At 38.0% G+C, this 24965-nt stretch overlaps 1 protein-coding gene across 4 annotated transcripts in view; it reads left to right on the top strand.

The window, feature by feature from the left end:
* Positions 1–24965, top strand: part of TUBGCP5 (tubulin gamma complex associated protein 5) — a 109933-nt gene that overhangs the window by 44312 nt on the left and 40656 nt on the right. For 2 of the 4 annotated variants that reach the window (XM_032342328.1, XM_032342331.1), the window contains 4 exons: positions 1406–1523; positions 2293–2382; positions 9448–9541; positions 10038–10284. In XM_032342328.1, coding sequence (XP_032198219.1) covers positions 1406–1523; positions 2293–2382; positions 9448–9541; positions 10038–10284 — 549 coding nt within the window. The remainder of the gene's footprint in view (positions 1–1405; positions 1524–2292; positions 2383–9447; positions 9542–10037; positions 10285–24965) is intronic. The other 2 variants (XM_032342329.1, XM_032342330.1) reach the window with 2 other exon arrangements.

Here is a 24965-nt window from a genome sequence, read left to right as displayed (position 1 = left end):
GTCACGTGATCCACCAACTGAGGCACCCTGGTGCCCCTGGGTTAGCTATTCTTTAATTTAGGATTTTCCATTTTTATTCTATGAACTTTTTTTCTGTCTTTATCTGGTTTTAGAAGCAAGGTTATATTAGCCTTATAATATTAATAGATTATAATTCTTTAAAGCTTACTACCAGTCCTGAGGGTTTGGGAGTTCTTGAGAATATCTTTGGTTACCATTTCAATTTCTTTCATGATTATTGAACTGTTTGAATATACTGTTCATGTCTTCTTATTCATGGGGTCATTTAAAATTGAGTAATTTTTTTCTTTATAGCCAATGATACTTAATTACATTTTTGTATGTGCATTTCTATATATAATTTGATATTTACATATAAAGAGCCTTTTTATTTTTTAATTTAAATTTTGTTAGTTAACATACAGTGCAATATTAATTTCTGGGGTAGAATTCAGTGATTCATCACTTTTATACAACACCCAGTGCTCATCACAAGTGCCTTTTTTAATTCTCATCTAACCCATCCCCCACCAATTTCCCTCAACCCTCAGTTTGTTCTCTGTTGTTAAGAGTCTCTTATGGCTTGTTTTCCTCCTTTTTTTCTGTTTCCCCTTCCCATATGCTCATCTCTGTTCTTTTTTAAATTCCACATATAAGTGAGATCATATGGTATTTGTCTTTCTCTGACTTATTTCTCTTAGCATAATACACACTAGTTCCATCCACCTGCTGCTAATGGCAAGATTTCATCCTTTTTATGGCTAATATTCCATTGTGTATAGATACCATATCTTCTTTATCCATCAGTTGATCAACATTTGGGTTGTCTCCATAGTTTGGCTATTGTTGATAATGCTGCTATAAATGTCAGGGTGTGTTATATACCCCTTTGAATCTGTATTTTTATATACTGATAAACACCTAGTAGTGCAAGTGCCAGATCGTAGGGTGGTTCTCTTCTTAACTTTATGAGGAACCTCCAAACTGTTCTCCAGAGTGGCTATACCAGTTTGCATTCCTACCAACAGTGCAAGAGGATTCCCCTTGTCTGTATCCTTGCCAACACCTGTTGTTTCTTCTTCTGTTGTTAATTTTACCCCTTTCTGACAGGTATAATGTGGTATTCCATTATGGTTTTGATTTGTATTTCCCTGATGATGGTGATGTTGAGTATCTTTTCATGTGTCTATTAGTCATCTGGGTGTCTTATTTGAAAACATGTCTATTCATGTCTTCGGCCCATTTAGTAACGTATTATTTGTTCCATAGGTGTTGAGTTTGATAAGTAAAAGAGCCTTTCTCAATTGACTATTTGAATGGGGTCATAAATCCAGAATTGTGGCATAGTTGCTCAAGTGTTTTTTTGTTAATTCTTATAATTTAAACTCTTTAAATATCCTTCCAGTAGATGAGACAGATGGCCGAAGCTGGCTGGAACAGCATGTGGTTCATCAGTACTGGACAGCCAGATCCTCAAGGTTTCCTCATAGTTTACATTTGCACTCCAATTTAGCTGCTGTCTGGTAAGAAGCTAAGTTTTTCATTTAATGTGTTAAGAAGCTTTTATATTTTAATATTTGCTTTTGATTTATGAGTTAAATAAAAAACTTCCCTGAAATTTAAAAAATTTTTTAGCAATTCTAATTTAACACATTTTCAGCTATTTATTTTTAAAATAAGATTATTATTTAATTATAGTCTGTTTTTTATTTGTTACTTTCAAAGCTAATGGATTGGTAGCTAATGAATTAGGTCACCTATTTGAGATCTTTTTTAAAATCTAATGCACCTACTTAAAAATACAGTTAATCTTTTTCTAAAACAATACATAGTTTTAAACACTTGGTTAAATCAGCAAAGAATATAATAATTGGAATTATTCTGGGTTGCCTGGATGGCTCAGTTGGTTAAGCATCTGCCTTTACTTCCAGTCATGGTTCCAGCATGCTGGGATTGAGCCCCACATCAAGCTCCCTGCTCAGCAGAAAGCCTTCTTCTCCCTCTCTCCCCATCTCACCACCCCCACCCCCAGCTTATGCTTTCTCTACCTATTTCTCTCTCTCTGAAATAAATAAATATTATCTTTTTTAAAAAATTGGAATTGTTCTGAAAGTACTTCTCTGAGAATATTACGGTTGACATGTAGAAATGAGTGTGCGAGGGCATTTAAAACATTTTATTATGTTTATTTGCTTATTGATTACTGGTTAAATTACCACTAAATGCATGTATTCCTTAATGCATTTTACTTCATGAGAAACCATTTTATTGACATTTGATGTTTGCTAATAGGGACCAGCACTTGTATAGCAGTGACCTGTTATATGTTCCAGATGACAGAGTTTTTGTTACTGAGACACAGATTATTCGAGAAACCTTATGGTAAGACCTGTTAAGCTAATTACTAGTATAGAAGACTTTCTTACTAAGAGGCAGAATTTTGTTTTTTTAAGGAAAAGTATTCATTTTTTAAGGAAAAGTATTCGTTAAGTATTCACATACATACTAGAAATAGGCCATTGGGTTTAACCCAAAACTGTTTCTAATGGGCACCTAAAGCATAAAATGTGGGACTGAGAAAACCTAAACTTCAAAGTCAATTGTAGAGATTGTGAAAATTTGATATTTACTTCTTTTCTGTTTTAAATCATGTAGTATGCTATTTAATTAGGTTACACCATTATTATTTTTTTTAATTACTCAGTCCGACTGAGTAAACGAAAGACTCCTAGTTTGCTAGGCAGAGTATATCAGTGAGAGCCTGTGTCCTATACCTGGAAACCAGGAATCTATGAATTTACATTGTGGAGAAAAAAAACATTTTTAATTTAAATTGTGTTCACATAAAAATGAAAATGAGAAATGCAGCATGTAGTGCTAGTACTACTAAGATTTCCAGATTCTGGTGCTCTCAGCCACAAAGGATAATATTGACATTCTTTTTTTCTTTTTTTTTTCCCCCGATACTTCTGCAACTTCTGCAGCTTTATTTTTTTAATTCAGTTAGCCAACATATAGTACATACTTAGTTTCAGGTGTATTGTTCAGCAGTTCATCAGCTGCATGTAACACCCAGTGATCATCATATCACGTGCCCTCATTACTGCCCATCACTAAATCACCCCATCCTCCCACCCACCTTCCTTCCAGCAACCCTCAGTTTGCTTCTTATAGTCAAGAGTCTCTTATGGTTCTCCCTCTCTGATGACTTCCCATTCAGTTTTCGCTCCCCTACCCCATGATCCTCTATGATGTTTCCTGTACTCCACATATGAGTGAAACCACATGATAATTGTCTTTCTCTGACTCATTTCACTAGCATAATATCCTCCAGTTCATTCATGTTGATGTGAATAATGTGTTCATCCTTTCTTATGGCCAAGTAATATTCCATTGTATATACAAGCCGCATCTCCTTTATCCATTATCCATTCAACTGTCGGGAGACATCGTGGCTCTTTCCACAGTTTGGCTATTGCTACCAGAACATTGGGGTGTAGGTGCCCCTTCTTTTTACTCCGTCTGTAACTTTGGGGTAGATACCCAGTAGTGCAGTTGCAGGGTTGTAGGGTAGTTCTGTTTTTTACATCCTGAGGAGATAAGGTATCATGTCATCTGTGGAGAGAGAGTTTGACTTCTTTGCCAGTTTGAATGCCTTTTATTACTTTTTGTTGTCTGACTGCTGAGGATAGAATTTACAGTACTATGTTAAACAACGGTGGTGAGAGTGGACATCCCTCTCATGCTCCTGACCTTAGTGGAAAAGGTCTCAGTTTTTCCCCATTGAGAATGATACTCTCTGTAGGCTTTTCATAGATGGCATTTAAAATATTGAGGTATGTTCCTTCTATCCCTACACTGTGGAGAGTTTTATTCAAGAAAGCATGCTGTATTTTGTCAAATGCTTTCTCTGATGCAATGTTTTCTCTGATCAATTGAATCATATGGTTCTTGTCCTTTCTTTTATTAATGTATCACATTGATTAATACCTGAATGTTGAACCACCCTTACAGCCAAGGAATAAATTCCACTTGGCTGTGGGGAATAATCCTTTTAATGTACTTTTGGTATTTGTTGAGAATGTTAATAAGATTGATAAGCCTCTGGCCAGACTTATCCAAAAGAAAAGAGAAAGGACCCAAATGAATGAAATGATGGGTGAGAGGGGAGAGATCACAACCAACACCAAGGATACAGAAAAAATTGTTAGAAAATTTTTATCAGCAAGTGTATGCCAACAAATTAAGCTGGTATCTTGGTGAGTATGTTGGCATCCATGTTCATCAGGGACATTGGTCTGTAATTCTCTTTTTTGATAGGGTCTTTGCCTGGTTATGGAATCACGGTAATGCCAGCCTCATAGAACAAGTATAGGAGTTTTCCTTCCATTTCTGTTTTTTGAGACAGCTTCAAATGAATAGGTATTAATTTCTTCTATAAATGTTTGGTAGAATTCCCCTGGGAAGCCATCTGGCCCTGGACACTTGTTTTTTTTTTTTTTTTTTTTTTTTTTTGGACGTTTTGTATTTCTGCTTCAGTTTCCTTGCTGGTTATTGGTCTGTTCAGATTTTTCTTCTGTTTCAGTCTTGGTAGTTTATAAGTTTCCAGGAATGCATCCATTTCTTCCAGATTGCTTAATTTGTTGGCATATAGTTACTCATAATACGTTCCTAATATTGTTTCTGTATCCTTGGTGTTGGTCATGATCTCTCCTCTCTCATTCATGATTTTATTAATTTGGGTCCTTTCTCTTTTCTTTTTGATAAGGAGCTAGGGGTTTATCAATCTTATTAATTCTTTCAAAGAACCAGATTCTTTCTAATCTGTTCTACTGTTCTTCTGGTTTCTATTTCATTAATTTCTTCTCTAATCTTTATTATTTCTCTTCTCCTGCTTGTTTGGGGCTTTATTTGCTGTTCTTTTTCCAGCTTCTTTAGGTTCAGTGTTAGCTTGTGTATTTGAGATTTTTCTAATTTTGTGAGAAAGGTTTATATTGCAGTGTTCTCTTAGGACCACATTTGCTATATCCCAGAAGTTTTGAACTGTTATTTTCATTTTCATACACTTTTATGAATTTTTTACATTGTTCTTTAATTTCCTGGTTGGCCCATTCATTCCTTAGTAGGATGCTCTTTAACCTCCAGTTGTGTGCGTTCCACAAATTTCTGCTTGTGATTGAGTTTAAGGTTAAGGAATTGTGGTCTGAAAATATTAAGGGAATAATCTCAAACTTTTGGTATTGGTTGACACCTGATTTATGATCCTGTATATGATCTATTCTGGAGAATGTTTCGTGTGCATTCGAGAAGAATGCATTTTTTGTTACCTTAGGATGGAATTCTCTGAATATATCTGTGAAGTCCATCTGGTCTATTATGTCTTTCAAAGCCCTTGTTTCATTGTTGATCTCTGCTTAGATGATCTGTCCATTACTGTGAGTGGGGTGTTAAAGTCCCCTTCCATTATTGTATTATTATCAATGTGTTTCTTTAATTTTGTTATTAGTTTGTTTATATTATTAGCTGCTCCCAAGTTAGGAGCATAAATATTTATAATTGTTAGATCTTAAAGGGTTGAAAAGACCCTTTAAGTATGATGTAGTATACCTCTTTATCCCATACTACAGTCTTTTGCTTTAAAGTCTAATTTGTCTGATATGAGGATTGCTACCCCAGCTTCCTTTTGATGCCCATTAGAATGATAAATGGTTCTGTACCCCCTCATTTTCAATCTGAAGGTATCTTTAAGTCTAAAATGAGTCTCTTGTTGAAAGCATATCGATGGGTTTTTGCTTTTTTACCCAGTCTGATACCCTGTGTCTTTTGATTGTAGCATTTAGCCCATTTACACTCAGAGTAATTGTTGAAAGATACAAACAGTGCCATTGTATTACCTGTAAAGTCCCTGTTTCTTTAGATGATCTCCATTTCTTTCTGGTCTTTTTACTTTTGGGCTCTCTCTTTGCTTACAGGATCCCCCTTAATATTTCTTGAACAGCTGATTTAGTGGTTCCATGTTCTTTCAGTTTCTTTCTGTCCTGGAAGCTCTTTATCTCTTTCCATTCTGAGTGACAGCCTTCCTGGATAAAGTATTTTTGGCTGCATATTTTTCTCATTTAGCACCCTGAAGACATCATGCCAGTCCCTTTTGGCCTGCCAGGTCTTTGTAGATAGGTCTGTTGCCAGCCTAATGTTCCTACCAGTCTATGTTAAAAACCCCTTGTCTTGAGCTGCTTTCAGGATTTTCTCTTTATCTCTGAAATTTGCAAGCTTCCCTTTACATGTTGGGGTGTTAATCTGTTTTTATTGATTTGGGGAGGGGCCCTCACTACCCCTTGGACTTGAATGCCTGTTTCCTTCCCCAACGTAGGGAAATTCTCAGCTATGATTTCTTCAAATATACCTTCTGTCCCTCTTTTTAATTTTATTTCATTTTTTTCAGTGTTTCAAGATTCATTGTTTATGCACCACATCCAGTGCTCTATGCAATACATTTCCTCCTCAATACCCACCACCAGGCTCACTTATCCCCCCCCCACCACTGACTCCAGATCCCTCAGTTTGTTTCTCAGAGTCCACAGTCTCTCATGGTTCGTCTACCCCTCCAATTTCCCCCAGTTTACTTTTCCTTTCATTCTCCTAATGTCCTTTTTCTTTCTTTTCCCTCACAGACTCCAATAATTCTTTTTTGTTGTTCTTTGCTTTTTTCCCCTAAAATATCATTTATTGAGTACAAATTGCTTACATAGTATAATAAGAGCTCTTTACATGCTTTATAAATGTCTTAGAAACTAATAAGATCAAGTAAAACATTTATTTTTTTGTTTGTTAATCACTATACAGTACTTCATTTATTTTTGATGTAGTGTTCCATGAATCATTATTTGTGTGCTCATTACAACATGTGCCTTCCTTAATACCCATCACCGGGCTACCCCATCCCTCCACCACCCTCTCCTCTGAAACCCTCAGATTGTTTCCCAGAGTCCATAGTCTCATGGTTTATCTCCCCATCTGATTCCCCCTTTCGTTTTTCCCTACCTTCTCTTAATGTCCTCCATGCTATTCCTTACATGCCACATATGGGGACTTCAGTAATTCTAATATTATTTCATTTTATGGCATTGCTGATTTCTTGGTCCATTAGTTGTTTTTCCTCTCTTTTCCTTGCCTCATGGTCTCCTCATGGTCCATTAGTTGTTTTTCCTCTCTTTTCCTTGGCTTCCTTCCTTTCTGTCAGCTTGTCTTCTATGTTACTCTTTCTTCTGCTTCATTTACCCTAGCTGTTAGAGCATCCAATTTAGACTGCATCACAGTTAGAGCATTTTTTATTTTGGCTTGATTAGATTTCATTTCTGCACTAAGATTCTCTTGTTTCTTTCATGCGATTTTCAAGCCTAGCTACTAACTTCATAATTGTTATCCTGAATTCCATCTCTGCTGTTTTACTTATAGCCTTATTCATTAGATCTATAGTAGAGAGTATTATTACCTCTTGTTCTTTCTTTTGTTGTTAATTCCCCCTTCTAGTCATTTTGCCCAGAGAAGAATGAATGAATGAATGAACAAAATAAAAAATATCAACCGCAACCCAGTAAAATACACACTAGACAATTCCCAGGAGGTCAGAAACCAAAACAAAAAGAAAAAGAAGGAAAGAGAAGGGGCAGAGGAAGAGAGAATATAATCTCAGGGTGGACAAGAGAGGGTGATCCACTTGGTCCTGAATGTATTTTGGTCTGTGTGTTAGAAGACACTAGATCCCAAAATTGTAAAGAGAATTGTCTTACAGAGAGGACTTATATACATGAAAAATAGAAATGAATACAGTGAGCAGAACCCAAAGTTGAAGAATATATCTCAAAAAAGCAAATGCAAAAAAATGAAAGGTAAGGCTTAAAAACAAAGAGTTTGTAAAATAAGAAACTAGTTGAAAAGGGAAAAAGAGGGAAAAAATGGAAAATATTAAACTGAAAGATAAATGCATCATGAGAAAAAAACCTTAAATTCTATATACTATTTTACCCTACCACTGGAGTTCTACATTCCTGTTTCATCCATAAACTTGCTCTTCACCTGTTCTTCCAGCTGCTCCTCTGGGGGAGGGTCCTGCTGTGCTGATAGTCAGGTGTCTTTGCCTGGGTGGAATTTTACTGCCCCCTTACCAGGGGGCTGGTCTCAGTGTAAGCTGGTTCTCTGTGTGGCTTTTGTTCCCAGATGGCATTCCATTCACCTCTTTAGAGCATGAAAATAAAAATGGCCACACCCCCATCTGCAGCCCTAGAGCTGAAAAATTTCATTATGTGCCAAATTCTGCAGGCTTTTGCTGTGTGTGCCCACACTGATCTTTCTGGGGAAAGGCAGAGGGTTGCTGGGTCATTGTCCTTTGCAGGGCCCCCAAACGGAGAGCAGTCACCAGATTAGGCATTGGTTTGCAATTTATGGTGAACTGAGCTGAGAGCCCCCTGCCCCCGGGACTCGCTGACCATAACTGGTTTCGCAGCTCCAGTGCTTGGAGACTCTACCAGCTCAGGCACCCCCCATTCTTCCTGTCACCCCGGAAATATTGAGCCCATCGTGTCCTAGCTAGGATTCTGCCCCTTTTCATCGCAGCACCTTTCAGGCAGGGATGTCTGTCACTGACGCAGATTTCTAAAGGTTCTGCTTTTTTGTACTTGGGGGCTGCTATATCACTTTCCAGTAGCTGACTTTCTGAGGCTCCCTACCCTGCCATTTGTCTTCCAGTATATCCCATCAGTTTCATTTCTCCACACCCCTACCTTGCAAAAAGTGTTCACTTTTCTATTTGCAGAATTCCAGCAATTATTTTCTTATATCTCAGGTTGAATTACTAGATGCTTAGAATGATTTGATAGTTATCTAGCTTAATTCAGGGAACCAGATGAAATGAGGTCCCTTACTCTTCCATCATCATTCCTCTCTGAGTACTGACATTTTTGAAAATGGGAAGATCTGTCCAACCCCCAATTCTCAATCTTTCATTAAAATTTCTTAAGCATTGTTTGCAATCACAAGGATAGAGCTAAGAGTGTGTTATGCTAAGTGAATAAAATCAGAGAAAGACAAGTATCTTATGATTTCATTCATATGTGGAATTTGGGAAACAACAGATGAATGTGTGGGAAGGGTGAAAAAAAGAGGAGAGGTGGGGAGGGAAACCATAAGTACCTCATAACAATAGAGAACAAACAAGGTTATTGAAGGAGATGGGTGGGGGATGGGCTGATAAGGAAGTCAGTTGTTATGATGAGTGCTGTGTATTAGATGTAAGTAATGAATCACTAAATTCTACTCCTGAAACCAATATTACACTATATGTTAACTAACTAGAATTTAAATAAAAATTTATAAGAAAAGAATTTCTTAGGCATTACTGTAATATTTTTGTAAACTTAAAGTACATTCATCTTTTTTATTTCATTTCAGGTTACTTTCGGGGGTAAAAAAGCTCTTTATATTTCAGTTGACAGATGGGAAGGTAACTGTGAGAAACAGTATTGTAGTAACTCATTTGACACATGTAAGTTATTTGTATTTATTGCAAGTAATATTAAATAATAGGATTTATGTAAACTGTTCTGTAACTTTAAAACATTTTGCAATATTAAAATTAATTATGAAATACACTGAAGATCCAAAAGGCAGAATTAAATTGTGCATCTTTACAGTGTTAAGAGAATTCTAAATATTTTTGTTATAGTTACATTTAGTTTCATTTTGTGTTTTCTCCTTTTTAATTCTGTCAGTTCTGTATTGGGAAGCTCTGTACTATAAATTTTTTTGATTGTAGTATATTTATTTACTTTATATGTGTTTTTTAAGCCAGAATAAGCCAGAATTCTCTATTCTGTAGAAATTAACGCTTACATTATTTCCTTTGAGTATGAAACAATTTGTTTTATTTTCTTATACTAAGCATACTTTATAAAACAGTCACAGAATAAATATTAGTGAAAGAGTATGTATATGAATGTTTATAGAAGGCTTCAAATGTTTGTGGTTTGCTTCTATTACAGAGCTGTTTACGATCAGTGCTAGAACAAATGGCAGCATATGGTCAGGTTGTGTTTCGACTCCAGGAGTTCATCGATGAAGTTATGGGGCACAGCTCGGAAGGCATGTTACCTGGAAATGGTTCTCTTCCTAAGAAGTTAACTGAAGCTCCCTTTAGGACATACCAGGCTTTCATGTGGGCCCTATACAAATACTTCATTAGTTTCAAAAAGGAACTTACGGACATTGAGAAGTACATCATTAATAATGGTATTTAAATTTCCTTCCCTTTTTCTCATAGTACACATAAGTCATATTTTGAATGCCATCCATGTTATTAATTTATAGTGTTTGTAAATAACAATGACAAGTAAGTAATACTAAGGATCATTTTAAATTTGTATTTTAAGCCATTCATTCTCTAAAAATGCAAATAGAACAGAAAGTTTACAGTGAAAATTATTCTTCCTGTGTTTGTTCTCCAGCCAAGTACTTGGTTCTTCTCCCCTAAGGCAACCAAGTCCTAAGTTTCTTTTGCATCCTTTCAGAAATAATGTAAACATACGCAGACAATGCATATTCATATATACATACCTAGTAGTCCGTTAACTTCTCCTTTCAAATTATTGTCTAATTTAAATTGTGAGGATTATACCATAAAAAAATGTAAAGAGCCTCCTCGTTCTTTTTTACAAATTGAGTATTTAATTTTGTGAATATGTCATAGACCAGTCCTCTGTTTTTTTTGTTTGTTTGTTTTTTTAATTTTTTGTTTTTTTTAATTTTTTATAAACATATATTTTTATCCCCAGGGGTACAGGTCTGTGAATCACCAGGTTTACACACTTCACAGCACTCACCAAAGCAAACTCACCCTCCCCAATGTCCATAATCCCACCCCCTTCTCCCAAACCCCCTCCCCCCAGCAACCCTCAGTTTCTTTTGTGAGATTAAGAGTCACTTATGGTTTGTCTCCCTCCCAATCCCATCTTGTTTCATTGATTCTTCTCCTACCCACTTAAGCCCCCATGTTGCATCACCACTTCCTCATATCAGGGAGATCATATGATAGTTGTCTTTCTCTGCTTGACTTATTTCGCTAAGCATGATACGCTCTAGTTCCATCCATGTTGTCGCAAATGGCAAGATTTCATTTCTTTTGATGGCTACATAGTATTCCATTATGTATATATACCACATCTTCTTGATCCATTCATCTGTTGATGGACATCTAGGTTCTTTCCATAGTTTGGCTATTGTGGACATTGCTGCTATAAACATTCGGGTGCACGTGCGCCTTTGGATCACTACGTTTTTATCTTTAGGGTAAACACCCAATAGTGCAATTTCTGGGTCATAGGGCAGTTCTATTTTCACCATTTTGAGGAAACTCCATGCTGTTCTCCAGAGTGGCTGCACCAGCTTGCATTCCCACCAACAGTGTAGGAGGGTTCCCCTTTCTCCGCATCCTCGCCAGCATCTGTCATTTCCTGACTTGTTGATTTTAGCCATTCTGACTGGTGTGAGGTGATATCTCATTGTGGTTTTGATTTATATTTCCCTGATGCCGAGTGATATGGAGCACTTTTTCATGTGTCTGTTGGCCATCTGGATGTCTTCTTGCAGAAATGTCTGTTCAGGTCCTCTGCCCATTTCTTGATTGGATTATTTGTTCTTTGGGTGTTGAGTTTGCTAAGTTCTTTATAGATTTTGGACACTAGTCCTTTATCTGATATGTCGTTTGCAAATATCTTCTCCCATTCTGTCAGTTGTCTTTTGATTTTGTTAACTGTTTCCTTTGCTGTGCAAAAGCTTTTGATCTTGATGAAATCCCAATAGTTCATTTTTGCCCTTGCTTCCCTTGCCTTTGGCGTTGTTCCTAGGAAGATGTTGCTGCGGCTGAGGTCGAAGAGGTTGCTGCCTGTGTTCTCCTCAAGGATTTTGATGGATTCCTTTCGCACATTGAGGTCCTTCATCCGTTTTGAGTCTATTTTTGTGTGTGGTGTAAGGAAATGGTCCAATTTCATTTTTCTGCATGTGGCTGTCCAATTTTCCCAGCACCATTTATTGAAGAGGCTGTCTTATTTCCATTGGACATTCTTTCCTGCTTTGTCGAAGATTAGTTGACTGTAGAGTTGGGGGTCTATTTCTGGGCTCTCTATTCTGTTCCATTGATCTATGTGTCTGTTTTTGTGCTGGTACCATGCTATCTTGATGATGACAGCTTTGTAATAGAGCTGGAAGTCCGGAATTGTGATGCCACCAACGTTGGCTTTCTTTTTCAATATCCCTTTGGCTATTCGAGGTCTTTTCTGGTTCCATATAAATTTTAGAATTATTTGTTCCATTTCTTTGAAAAACATGGATGGTACTTTGATAGGAATTGCATTAAATGTGTAGATTGCTTTAGGTAGCATAGACATTTTCACAATATTTATTCTTCCAATCCAGGAGCATGGAACGTTTTTCCATTTCTTTGTGTCTTCCTCAATTTCTTTCATGAGTACTTTATAGTTTTCTGAGTATAGATTCTGTGCCTCTTTGGTTAGGTTTATTCCTAGGTATCTTATGGTTTGGGGTGCAATTGTAAATGGGATTGACTCCTTAATTTCTCTTTCTTCTGTCTTGCTGTTGGTGTAGAGAAATGCAACTGATTTCTGTGCATTGATTTTATATCCTGACATTTTACTGAATTCCTGTACAAGTTCTAGCAGTTTTGGAGTGGAGTCTTTTGGGTTTTCCACATATAGTATCATATCATCTGCGAAGAGTGATAATTTGACTTCTTCTTTGCCGATTTGGATGCCTTTAATTTCCTTTTGTTGTCTGATTGCTGAGGCTAGGACCTCTAGTACTATGTTGAATAGCAGTGGTGATAATGGACATCCCTGCCGTGTTCCTGACCTTAGCGGAAAAGCTTTCAGTTTTTCTCCATTGAGAATGATATTTGCGGTGGGTTTTTCATAGATGGCTTTGATGATATTGAGGTATGTGCCCTCTGTCCCTACACTTTGAAGAGTTTTGATCAGGAAGGGATGCTGTACTTTGTCAAATGCTTTTTCAGCATCTATTGAGAGTATCATATGGTTCTTGTTCTTTCTTTTATTGATGTGTTGTATCACATTGACTGATTTGCGGATGTTGAACCAACCTTGCAGCCCTGGAATAAATCCCACTTGGTCGTGGTGAATAATCCTTTTAATGTACTGTTGAATCCTATTGGCTAGTATTTTGTTGAGTATTTTCGCATATGTGTTCATCAAGGATATTGGTCTATAGCTCTCTTTTTTGATGGGATCCTTGTCTGGTTTTGGGATCAAGGTGATGCTGGCTTCATAAAATGAGTTTGGAAGTTTTCCTTCCATTTCTATTTTTTGGAACAGTTTCAGGAGAATAAGAATTAGTTCTTCTTTAAATGTTTGGTAGAATTCCCCCAGGAAGCCGTCTGGCCCTGGGCTTTTGTTTGGAGATTTTTAATGACTGTTTCAATCTCCTTACTGGTTATGGGTCTGTTCAGGCTTTCTATTTCTTCCTGGTTCAGTTGTGGTAGTTTATATGTTTCTAGGAATGCATCCATTTCTTCCAGATTTTCAAATTTATTGGCGTAGAGTTGCTCATAGTATGTTCTTATAATAGTTTGTATTTCTTTGGTGTTAGTTGTGATCTCTCCTCTTTCATTCATGATTTTATTTATTTGGGTCCTTTCTCTTTTCTTTTTGATAAGTCGGGCCAGGGGTTTATCAATTTTATTAATTCTTTCAAAGAACCAGCTCCTAGTTTCGTTGATTTGTTCTATTGTTTTTTTGGTTTCTATTTCATTGATTTCTGCTCTGATCTTTATGATTTCTCTTCTCCTGCTGGGCTTAGGGTTTCTTTCTTGTTCTTTCTCCAGCTCCTTTAGGTGTAGGGTTAGGTTGTGTACCTGAGACCTTTCTTGTTTCTTGAGAAAGGCTTGTACCGCTATATATTTTCCTCTCAGGACTGCCTTTGTTGTGTCCCACAGATTTTGAACCGTTGTATTTTCATTATCATTTGTTTCCATGATTTTTTTCAATTCTTCTTTAATTTCCTGGTTGACCCATTCATTCTTTAGAAGGATGCTGTTTAGTCTTCATGTATTTGGGTTCTTTCCAAACTTCCTTTTGTGGTTGAGTTCTAGCTTTAGAGCATTGTGGTCTGAAAATATGCAGGGAATGATCCCAATCTTTTGATACCGGTTGAGTCCTGATTTAGGGCCGAGGATGTGATCTATTCTGGAGAATGTTCCATGTGCACTAGAGAAGAATGTGTATTCTGTTGCTTTGGGAAGAAATGTTCTGAATATATCTGTGATGTCCATCTGGTCCAGTGTGTCGTTTAAGGCCTTTATTTCCTTGCTGATCTTTTGCTTGGATGATCTGTCCATTTCAGTGAGGGGAGTGTTAAAGTCCCCTACTATTATTGTATTATTGTTGATGTGTTTCTTTGATTTTGTTATTAATTGGTTTATATAGTTGGCTGCTCCCACGTTGGGGGCATAGATATTTAAAATTGTTAAATCTTCTTGTTGGACAGACCCTTTGAGTATGATATAGTGTCCTTCCTCATCTCTTATTATAGTCTTTGGCTTAAAATCTAATTGATCTGATATAAGGATTGCCACTCCTGCTTTCTTCTGATGTCCATTAGCATGGTAAATTCTTTTCCACCCCTCACTTTAAATCTGGAGGTGTCTTCGGGCTAAAATAGTTTCTTGGAGGCAACATATAGATGGGTTTTGTTTTTTATCCATATTCTGATACCCTGTGTCTTTTGACAGGGCATTTAGCCCATTAATATTCAGGGTAACTATTGAGATATATGAATTTAGTGCCATTGTATTGCTGTAAGTGTCTGTTACTGTATATGGTCTCTGTTCCTTTCTTGATCTACCACTTGTAGGCTCTCTCTTTGCTTAGAGACCCCTTTCAATATTTCCTGTAGAGCTGGTTTGGTGTTTGCAAAGTCTTTCAGTTTTTGTTTGTCCTGGAAGCTTTTAATCTCTCCTTCTATTTTCAATGATAGCCTAGCTGGATATAGTATTCTTGGCTGCATGTTTTTCTCGTTTAGTGCTCTGAAAATATGCCAGCTCTTTCCGGCCTGCCAGGTCTCTGTGGATAAGTCAGCTGCCAATCTAATATTTTTACCATTGTATGTTACAGACTTCTTTTCCCGGGCTGCTTTCAGGATTTTCTCTTTGTCACTGAGACTTGTAAATTTTACTATTAGGTGACGGGGTGTGGGCCTATTCTTATTGATTTTGAGGGGCGTTCTCTGAACCTCCTGAATTTTGATGCTCGTTTCCTTTGCCATATTGGGGAAATTCTCCCCAATAATTCTCTCCAGTGTACCTTCTGCTCCCCTCTCTCTTTCTTCTTCTTCTGGAATCCCAATTATTCTAATGTTGTTTCGTCTTATGGTGTCACTTATCTCTCGAATTCTCCCCTCGTGGTCCAGTAGCTGTTTGTCCCTCTTTTGCTCAGCTTCTTTATTCTCTGTCATTTGGTCTTCTATATCACTAATTCTTTCTTCTGCCTCATTTATCCTAGCAGTGAAAGCCTCCATTTTGGGTTGCACCTCATTAATAGCTTTTTTGATTTCAACTTGGTTAGATTTTAGTTCTTTTATTTCTCCAGAAAGGGCTTTTATATCTCTCGAGAGGGTTTCTCTAATATCTTCCATGCCTTTTTCGAGCCCGGCTAGAACCTTGAGAATTGTCATTCTGAACTCTAGATCTGACATATTACCAATGTCTGTATTGATTAGGTCCCTAGCCTTCGGTATACCCTCTTGTTCTTTTTTTGTGTGTTGAATTTTTCCGTCTTGTCATTTTGTCCAGATAAGAGTAATTGAAGGAGCAAGGAGAATACTAAAAGGGTGGCAACAACCCCAGGAAATATGCTTTAACCAAATTAGAAGAGACCCCAAATCGTGAGGGGGGAGAAAGGGGATAAAAAGAGGTTCAAAAAGGAAGAAAGAAAAAAAAAAGAAAAAAGAAAAGAAAAGAAAAGAATTTAAAAAAGAAAACAAATAAGAAAAATATAAAAAGAAAAAAATATATATATTAGATAAACTAGTTAAAAAACGTTAAAAAAGAAAAAGGTAAAAGTTAAAAAAAAAATCTTACCAGAAGGCGAGAAAAAAAACAAAAAATGAAAAAGAAACAAATTAAATTAACTGCAAGACTAAAAAAAAATCACAGGGAAAGAGCCATGAGTTCCGTGCTTTGCTTTCTCCTCCTCTGGAATTCTGCTGCTCTCCTTGGTATTGAAACCGCACTCCTTGGTAGGTGAACTTGGTCTCAGCTGGATTTCTTGTTGATCTTCTGGGGGAGGGGCCTGTTGTAGTGATTCTCAAGTGTCTTTGCCCCAGGCGGAATTGCACCGCCCTTACCAGGGGCCAGGGTGAGTAATCCGCTCGGGTTTGCTTTCAGGAGCTTTGGTTCCCTGAACGCTTTCCGTAGAATTCCGGAGGACGGGAACACAAATGGCGGCCTCCTGGTCTCCGGCCCGGAGGAGCCGAGAGCCCAGGGCCCCACTCCTCAGTGCGCCCTCAGAGAACAGCGCCCAGTTATTTCCGTCTGCCTGACCTCCGGCCGCGCTCCGAGCTCACCGAGCCTGCGACCGGTTCAAGGTAACACCGAGCTGTGAGCTTACTGTCGGCTCTGTCTCTGTAGCCGGCTTTCCCGTTCCAATACCCGCAAGCTCTGCGACACTCAGACACCCCCGATCCTTCTGTGACCCTGCGGGACCTGAGGCCACGCTGACCCCGCGTGGGCTTCGCCCCGGTTTAGCCTCTGGAGCGATGTCCCTCAGCGGAACAGATTTTTAAAAGATTTTGTGCTCCATTGCTCCGCCGCTTGCCGGGAGCCGGCCCCTCCCCCCGGGGTCTATCTTCCCGTCGCTTTGGATTCACTTCTCTGCCGGTCCTACATTTCAGAAAGTGGTTGTTTTTCTGTTTCCAGAATTGCTGTTCTTCTTCTCTTCGATCTGCCAATGGATTTTCTGGTGTTTGCAATCTTTAGATAAGCTATCTAGCTGATCTCCGGCTAGCTGAAGTAGTCTCAGCCTGCTACTTCTCCGCCATCTTGACCCGACTCCAGACCAGTCCTCTTTTGATGAACGTTTAAGTTGTTTCTAAACTTCAGTTGCCAACACTGCTATAGTGATAACCACTTACATGTAAGTAATTATATACATGTGCAGCAAGTTGCAGCATGATTCTTCTTTTCAAGATATTTTTTTACTTTTTTTTTTATTGTTGTGTTAGTCACTATATACAGCACTTCGCTTTTGATGTAGTGTTCCATGAAACATTGTTTGCATATAACACCAAGTGCTCATTGCAGTACATGCCCTCCTTAATACCCATCACTGGGCTACCCCATCCTCCCAGCCCCCCTCCCCTCTGAAACCCTCATATTGTTTCCCAGAGTCCATAATCTCTCATGGTTTTATCTCCCCCTCTGATTCCCCACCTTCTTTGTCCTTTCCTTCTCCTAATGTCCTCCATGCTATTCTTTATCTTCCACATATAAGTCAGACCATATTTCACTTTTTTTTCACTGTTTTTCTCTGCTTGACTTATTTCACTTAGCATAATCCCTTCCAGTTCCATCCGTGTCAGTGCACATGATGTGTATTCATCCTTTCTGATGGCTAAGTAATATTCCATTGTGTACCACATCTTCTTTAGCCATTCACTGTTGAAGGGCACCTCAGCTCCTTCCATAGTTAGGCTATTGTGGACATTGCTGCTATGAACATTGGAGTGCATGTGCCCCTTCTTTTCACAATGCCTGTATCTTTGGGGTAAATACCCAGTAGTACCATTGCTGGGTATTTAGGGTAGCTCTATTTTTAGCTTTTTGAGGAAACTCCATAGTGTTTTCCAGAGTGGCTGTACCAGCTTGCAATCCCACCAGCAGTGTAAGAGGGTTCCCCTTTCTCCACATCCTCTCGAACACTTGTTGTTTCCTGCCTTGTTAGTTTTTGACATTCTAACTGATGTAAAGTGGTATCTCAATGTGGTTTTGATTTTAATTTCCCTGATGGCTAATGAGGTCGAACATTTTTTCATGTGTCTGTCAGCCATTCGTATGTCTTCTCTGGAGAAGGGTCTGTTCATGTCTTCTACCCATTTATTGACTGGATTATTTGTTTTTTGGGGTGTTGAGTTTGAGATGTTCTTTATACATCTTGAATACTAGCCTGTTATCTGTAGGGTCATATGCAAAGATCTTCTCCCATTCCATATGTTGCCTGTTTGTTTTGTTGACTGTTTCCTTTGCTGTGCAAAAGCTTTTTATCTTGATGAAGTCCCAGAAGTTCATCTCTGGTTTTGTTGCCCTTGCCATTGGAGACGTGTCTTGAAAGAAGTTGCTGTGCCCAGTGTCAGAGAGGTTACTGCTCTGTTCTACTCTAGGATTTTGATGGATTCCTGGTACACATGGAGGTTTTTAATCCATTTAATTTATCTCTGTATGGTATAAGAGAGTGGTCAAGTTTCATTCTTTTGTACATAGCTGTCAAGTTTTCCCAGCACATTTGTTAAAGAGATGGTGTTTTTTCCATTGGATATTTTTTCCGGCTTTGTTGAAGGTTATTTGACCATAGAGTTGAGGGTCCATATCTGGTCTCTATATTCTGTTCCTTTGATCTGTATGTCTGTTTTTGTGCCAATACCGTGCTGTTACAGTGATTACAGTTTTGTAATACAGCTTGAAATCAGGCAATGGTTGAAACAGAGTCCCCTAGTCCATCTTGTGTCTTCTTCAATTTCTTTCATAGTTTTTCTGAAGTTTCTAGAGTGTAGATCCGTTACCTCTTTGATTAGGTTTATTCGTAGGTATCTCCTGAGTTTTGGTGCTATTATAAACGAAATTCATTCTCTAATTTCTCTTTGTACAGTTACATTGTTAGTGTACAGAAGAGCAACTGTTTTCTGTGCATTGGTTTTGTATCCTGCCACATTACTGAATTGCTGTATGATATCTAGTAAGCGGGGGGCAGAGTCTTTGGGTTTTCCACATAAAGTATCATGTCATCTATGAAGAGAGAGAGTTTGACTTCTTTACCAATATGAATACCTCTTACTAGACATCCTAGTACTGTGCTCAACAATAGTGGTGAGAGTAGGCTTCCTTTTCATACTCCTGATCTTAACAGAAAGGCTCTCAGCTTTTCCCCACTTGAGAATAATGTTCACCGTGGGCTTTTCATTGATGGCTTTTGTGATATTGAGAAATATTCCCTCTTTTCCTACACTCTGAAGAGTTTTAAATAGGAAAGGATACTGTATTTTGTCAAATGCTTTTTCTGCATCAATTGAAAGGACCATGTGATTCTTCTCTCTTCTCTTACTGATTTCTTCTGTCATAATGATTGATTTGTGAATGTTGAACCACTCTTGCATCCTAGGAATAAATCCCACTTAGTCATAGTGAATAATCTTTTTAATGTACTGTTGGATCCTATTGGCTAGGATCTTGTTGAGTATTTTGGCATCCATGTTCATCAGGAATATTAGTCTGTAAGTCTCCTTTTTGATGGTTCTTTGTCTGGTTTTGGGACCAAGGTAATGGGGTCTCATAGAACAAGTTTGGAGGTTTTCCTTCTGTTTCTATTTTTTAAAACAGGTTCAGTAGAGTAGGACTATTTCTTGTTTAAACATTTGGTAGAATTCCCCAGGGAATCCATCAGGTACTGGACTCTTTTGTTTTGGGGAGGTTTTTGATCACTGGTTCAATTTCATTACTGGTTATTGGTCTATTCAGATTGTCAGTTTTTTTCCTCTTTCACTCTAGGTAGTCCATAGGTTTCAAAGAAGGCATCCATTTCTTCTAGGTTGCTTAATGTATTGGCATATAGTTGTTGATAGTAATTTCTAAACATTGTTTCTGTTTCCTAGGTGTTAATTGTGATCTCTCCCCTTTCATTCATAATTTTATTAATTTGGGTCCTTTCTCTTTTCTTTTGTATAAGTCTGGGCAGTGGTTTATCAATCTTACTGATCTTTCAAAGAATCGGCTTCTAGTTTCATTGATGTGTTCTATTGTATTTCTGGTTTCTAATTCACTGATCTCTGCTCTGATCTTAATTATATCTCTTTTTTATGGGTGGCTTAGGGTCTATTTGTTGTTGTTCTTCTGGTTCTTTTTGGGATTTTTCTGTTTTGGGGGGTTGGGCTTATCTGTTTCCCCCTTAGGACCACCTTTGCCATTACCCACAGGTTTTGGACTGATGTGTTTTTGTTCTCATTGGTTTCCTTGAATTGTTTGAGTTCTTTTTTAATTTCCTGGCAACCCAAACATTCTTAAGCATGATGGACTTTTAGTTTCCAATTGTTTGAATTCCTTCCATATTTTCTCTTGTAGTTGAGTTCCAGTTTCAAAGCACTGTGGTCTGAGAATATGCAGGGAATAATCTCAATCTTTTGGTATCAGTAGAGACCAGATTTGTGACCCAGTATGTGTTCCATTCGGGAGAAAGTTCCATGTGCGTTTAAGAAGAATGAGTATTCTATTGTATTAGGTTGGAATGTTCTATATATATCTATGAAGTCAATCTGGACCAGTGTGTCGTTCAGAATTCTTGTTTCTTTGTTGATCTTAAGCTTAGATGATCACTCTATTGCTGAGAGTGAAATGTTGAGGTCTTCTACTATAAAAGTATTATTATCAATATTTTTCTTTATTTTAGTTAACAGTTGGCATACATAAATAAGTAGTTGCCTGCGCCTGTGTTGGGGGCATAGATATTTATAACTGTTAAATCTTCTTGTTGGATAGATCCTTTAAGAATGATACAGTATCCTTCTGTATCTCTTTTTTTCTTTTTTTCATTTATTTAATTTCAGCATAACAGTATCATTTTTTCACCACACCCAGTGCTCCATGCAGTCGGTGCCCTCTATAATACCCACCACCTGGTACCCCGACCTCCCACCCCCCCGCCACTTCAAACCCCTCAGATTGTTTTTCAGAGTCCATAGTCTCTCATGATTCACCTCCCCTTCCAATTTACCCCAACCCCCTTCTCTCTAACTCCCCATGTCCTTCATGCTTTTTCTTATGCTCCACAAATAAGTGAAACCATATGATAATTGACTCTCTCTGCTTGACTTATTTCACTCAGCATAATCTCTTCCAGTCCCATCCATATTGCTACAAAAGTTGGGTATTCGTCCTTTCTGATGTATATGGACCACATCTGTATGTATTGTATATATGGACCACATCTTCCTTATCCATTCATCTGTTGAAGGGCATCTTGGTTCTTTCCACAGTTTGGTGACCATGGCCATTGCTGCTATAAACATTGGGGTACAGATGGCCCTTCTTTTCACTACATCTGTATGTTTGGGGTAAATACCCAGGAGTGCAATGGCAGGGTCATAGGGAAGTTCTATTTTTAATTTCTTGAGGAATCTCCACACTGTTCTCCAAAGAGGCTGCACCAACTTGCATTCCCACCAACAGTGGAAGAGGGTTCCCCTTTCTCCACATCCTCTCCAACACATGTTGTTTCCTGTTTGGTAATTTTGGCCATTCTAACTGGTGTAAGGTGATATCTCAAGGTGGTTTTAATTTGAATCTCCCTGATGCCTAGTGATGATGAACATTTTTTCGTGTGTCTGATAGCCATTTGTATGTCTTTATTGGAGAAGTGTCTGTCCATATCTTCTGCCCATTTTTTGATATGATTGTCTGTTTCGTGTGTGTTGAGTTTGAGGAGTTCATTATAGATCCTGGATATCAACCTTTTGTTTGTACTGTCATTTGCAAATATCATCTCCCATTCCCTGGGTTGCCTCTTTGTTTTCTTGACTGTTTCCTTGGCTGTGCAGAAGCTTTTGATTTTGATGAAGTCCCAAAAGTTCATCTTCGCTTTTGTTTCCTTTGCCTTTGGAGACATATCTTGAAAGAAGTTGCTGTGGCTGATATCAAAGAGATTACTGCCTATGTTCTCCTCTAGGATTCTGATGGATTCCTGTCTCACATTGAGGTCTTTTATCCATTTTGAGTTTATCTTTGCGTACGGTGTAAGAGAATGGTCGAGTTTTATTCTTCTACATATAGCTGCCCAGTTTTCCCAGCACCATTTATTGAAGAGACTGTCTTTTTTCCACTGTATATTTTTTCCTGTTTTGTCGAAGATTATTTGACCGTAGAGTTGAGGGTCCATATCTGGGCTCTCTACTCTGTTCCACTGGTCTATGTGTCTGTTTTTATGCCAGTACTGTGCTGTCTTGGTGATCACAGCTTTGTAGTAAAGCTTGAAATGAGGTAACATGATGCCCCCAGTCTTATTTTTGTTTTTCAACATTTCCTTAGCGATTTGGGGTCTCTTCTGATTCCATACAAATTTTAGGATTATTTGCTCCAGCTCTTTGAAGAATAACGGTGGAATTTTGATTGGAATAGCATTAAAAGTATAGATTGCTCTAGGCAGTATAGACATCTTAACAATGTTTATTCTTCTGATCCAAGAGCATGGTCTTCCATCTTTTGTGTCTTCTTCAATTTCTTTCATGAGTGTTCTGTAGTTCCTCGAGAACAGATCCTTTACCTCTTTGGTTAGGTTTATTCCCAGGTATTTATGGTTCTTGGTGCTATAGTAAATGGAATTGATTCTCTAATTTCCTTTTCTGTATTTTCATTGTTAGTGTATAAGAAAGCCACTGATTTCTGTACATTGACTTTGTATCCTGCCACGTTGCTGAATTGCTGTAGGAGTTCTAGTAGTTTGGGGGTGGAGTCTTTTGGGTTTTCCATATAAAGGATCATGTCATCTGCGAAGAGAGTGAGTTTGACTTCTTCATTGCCAATTTGGATACCTTTTATTTCTCTTTGTTGTCTGATTGCTGTTGCTAGGACTTCTAATACTATGTTGAATAAGAGTGGTGAGAGTGGGCATCCTTGTATTGTTCCTGATCTCAACGGGAAGGCTGCAAGCTTTTTCCCATTGAGGATGATATTTGCTGTGGGTCTTTCATAGATAGATTTGATGAAGTTCAGGAATGTTCCCTCTATCCTTACACTTTGAAGTGTTTTAATCAGGAACGGATGCTGGATTTTGTCAAATGCTTTTTCTGCATCAATTGAGAGGACCATGTGGTTCTTCTCTCTTCTCATATTAAATTGTTCTACCACATTGATTGATTTGCGAAAGTTGAGCCATGCTTGTAGCCCAGGGATGAATCCCACCTGGTCATGGTGGATAATCTTTTTAATGTGCTGTTGGATCCTGTTTGCTAGGATCTTGTTGAGAATCTTAGTATCCATATTCATTAGTGATATTAGTCTGAAATTTTCTTTTTTGGTAGGGTGTTTGCCTGGTTTGGGGATCAGGGTAATGCTGGCTTCATAGAAAGAGTCTGGAAGTTTTCCTTCTGCTTCAATTTATTGAAACAGTTTTAGGAGAATAGGTGTTATTTCTTCTTTGAATATTTGGTGAAATCCCCAGGGAATCCATCAGGTCCTGGGCTCTTGTTTTTGGGGAGGCTTTTGATCACTGCTTCAATCTTGTTACTAGATATCGGTCTATTCATGTTGTCAGTTTCTTCCTGGTTCAGTTTGCGGAGTTTATAGTTTTCCAGGAATGCATCCATTTCATCTAGGTTGCTTAGCTTATTGGCATATAACTGTTGATAATAACTTCTGATGATTGTGTCTACTTCCTTGGTGTTCGTTGTGATCTCTCCCTTTTCATTCATACTTTTATGAATTTGAGTTTTCTCTCTTTTGGATTAGTGTGGCCAATGGTTTATCAATCTTATTGATTCTTTCGGAAAACCAGCTTCCAGTTTCATTGATACGTTCTACTGTATCTCTGGTTTCTACCTCATTGATCTCAGCTCTAATCTTGATGATTTCCCTTCTTATGTGTGGAGTTGGTTTGATTTGTTGTTGATTCTCCAGTTCTTTAAGATGTAGAGACAGCTGCTGTGTTCTGAATTTTTCCATTTTTTTTAGGGAGGCTTGGATGGCTATGTATTTCCCCCTTAGGACCACCTTTGCTGTATCCCATAGGTTTTGAACCGAAGTGTCTTCATTCTCATTGGTTTCCATGAATTGTGTCAGCTCTTCTTTGATCTCCTGGTTGCCCCAAGCATTCTTAAACAAGGTGGTCTTTAGCCTCCAGGTGTGTGAATTCCCTCTGTACTTTTCCTTGAGATTGAGCTCGAGTTTCAAAGCATTGTGATCTGAGAATATGCAGGGAATAATCTCAGTCTTTTGGTATCGGTTGAGTCCTGATTTGTGACCCAGTATGTGGTCTATTCTTGAGAAGGTTCCATGTGCACTAAAGAAGGAGTATTCTGTTTTTTTAGGGTGGAATGTTCTGTATATATCTATGAGGTCCATCTGGTCCAATGTGTCATTCAATGCTCTTGTTTTCTGCTTCGATGATCTGTCTATTTCTGAGAGAGGCATGTTAAGATCTCCTACTATTAGTGTATTCATATCAATATCACTCTTTATCTTGATTAACAGTTTTCTTATGTAATTGGCTGCTCCCATATTGGGGACATAGATATTTACAATTGTTAGATCATCTTGGTGGATAGTCCCTTTCAGAATGATGTAGTGTCCTTCTGTATCTCTGACTACAGTCTTTAGTTTAAAATCTAATTTATCTGATATGAGAATCGCTACCCCAGCCTTCTTTTGAGGCCCATTGGCATGAAAGATGCTTCTCCATCCCTTCACTTTCAGTCTGGGTGTATCTTTAGGTTCAAAATGGGTCTCTCGTAGACAACATATGGATGGGTCCTGTCGTTTGATCCAATCTGCAACCCTGTGTCGTTTTATGGGCGCATTTAGGCCATTCACATTGAGAGTGATTATTGATAGATACGTTTTTATTGACATCGAGTTACCTTTGAAGTCTTTCTTTCTGTAGATTATTTCTATATTTCTGTTCAATGCTATT

Source organism: Mustela erminea, chromosome 5, assembly GCF_009829155.1.
Source record: "Mustela erminea isolate mMusErm1 chromosome 5, mMusErm1.Pri, whole genome shotgun sequence".
NCBI classification, from domain to species: Eukaryota; Metazoa; Chordata; class Mammalia; order Carnivora; family Mustelidae; genus Mustela; species Mustela erminea.
Note: the sequence above shows the minus strand (reverse complement) of the source record. Positions and strands in the feature narration are given on the sequence as shown.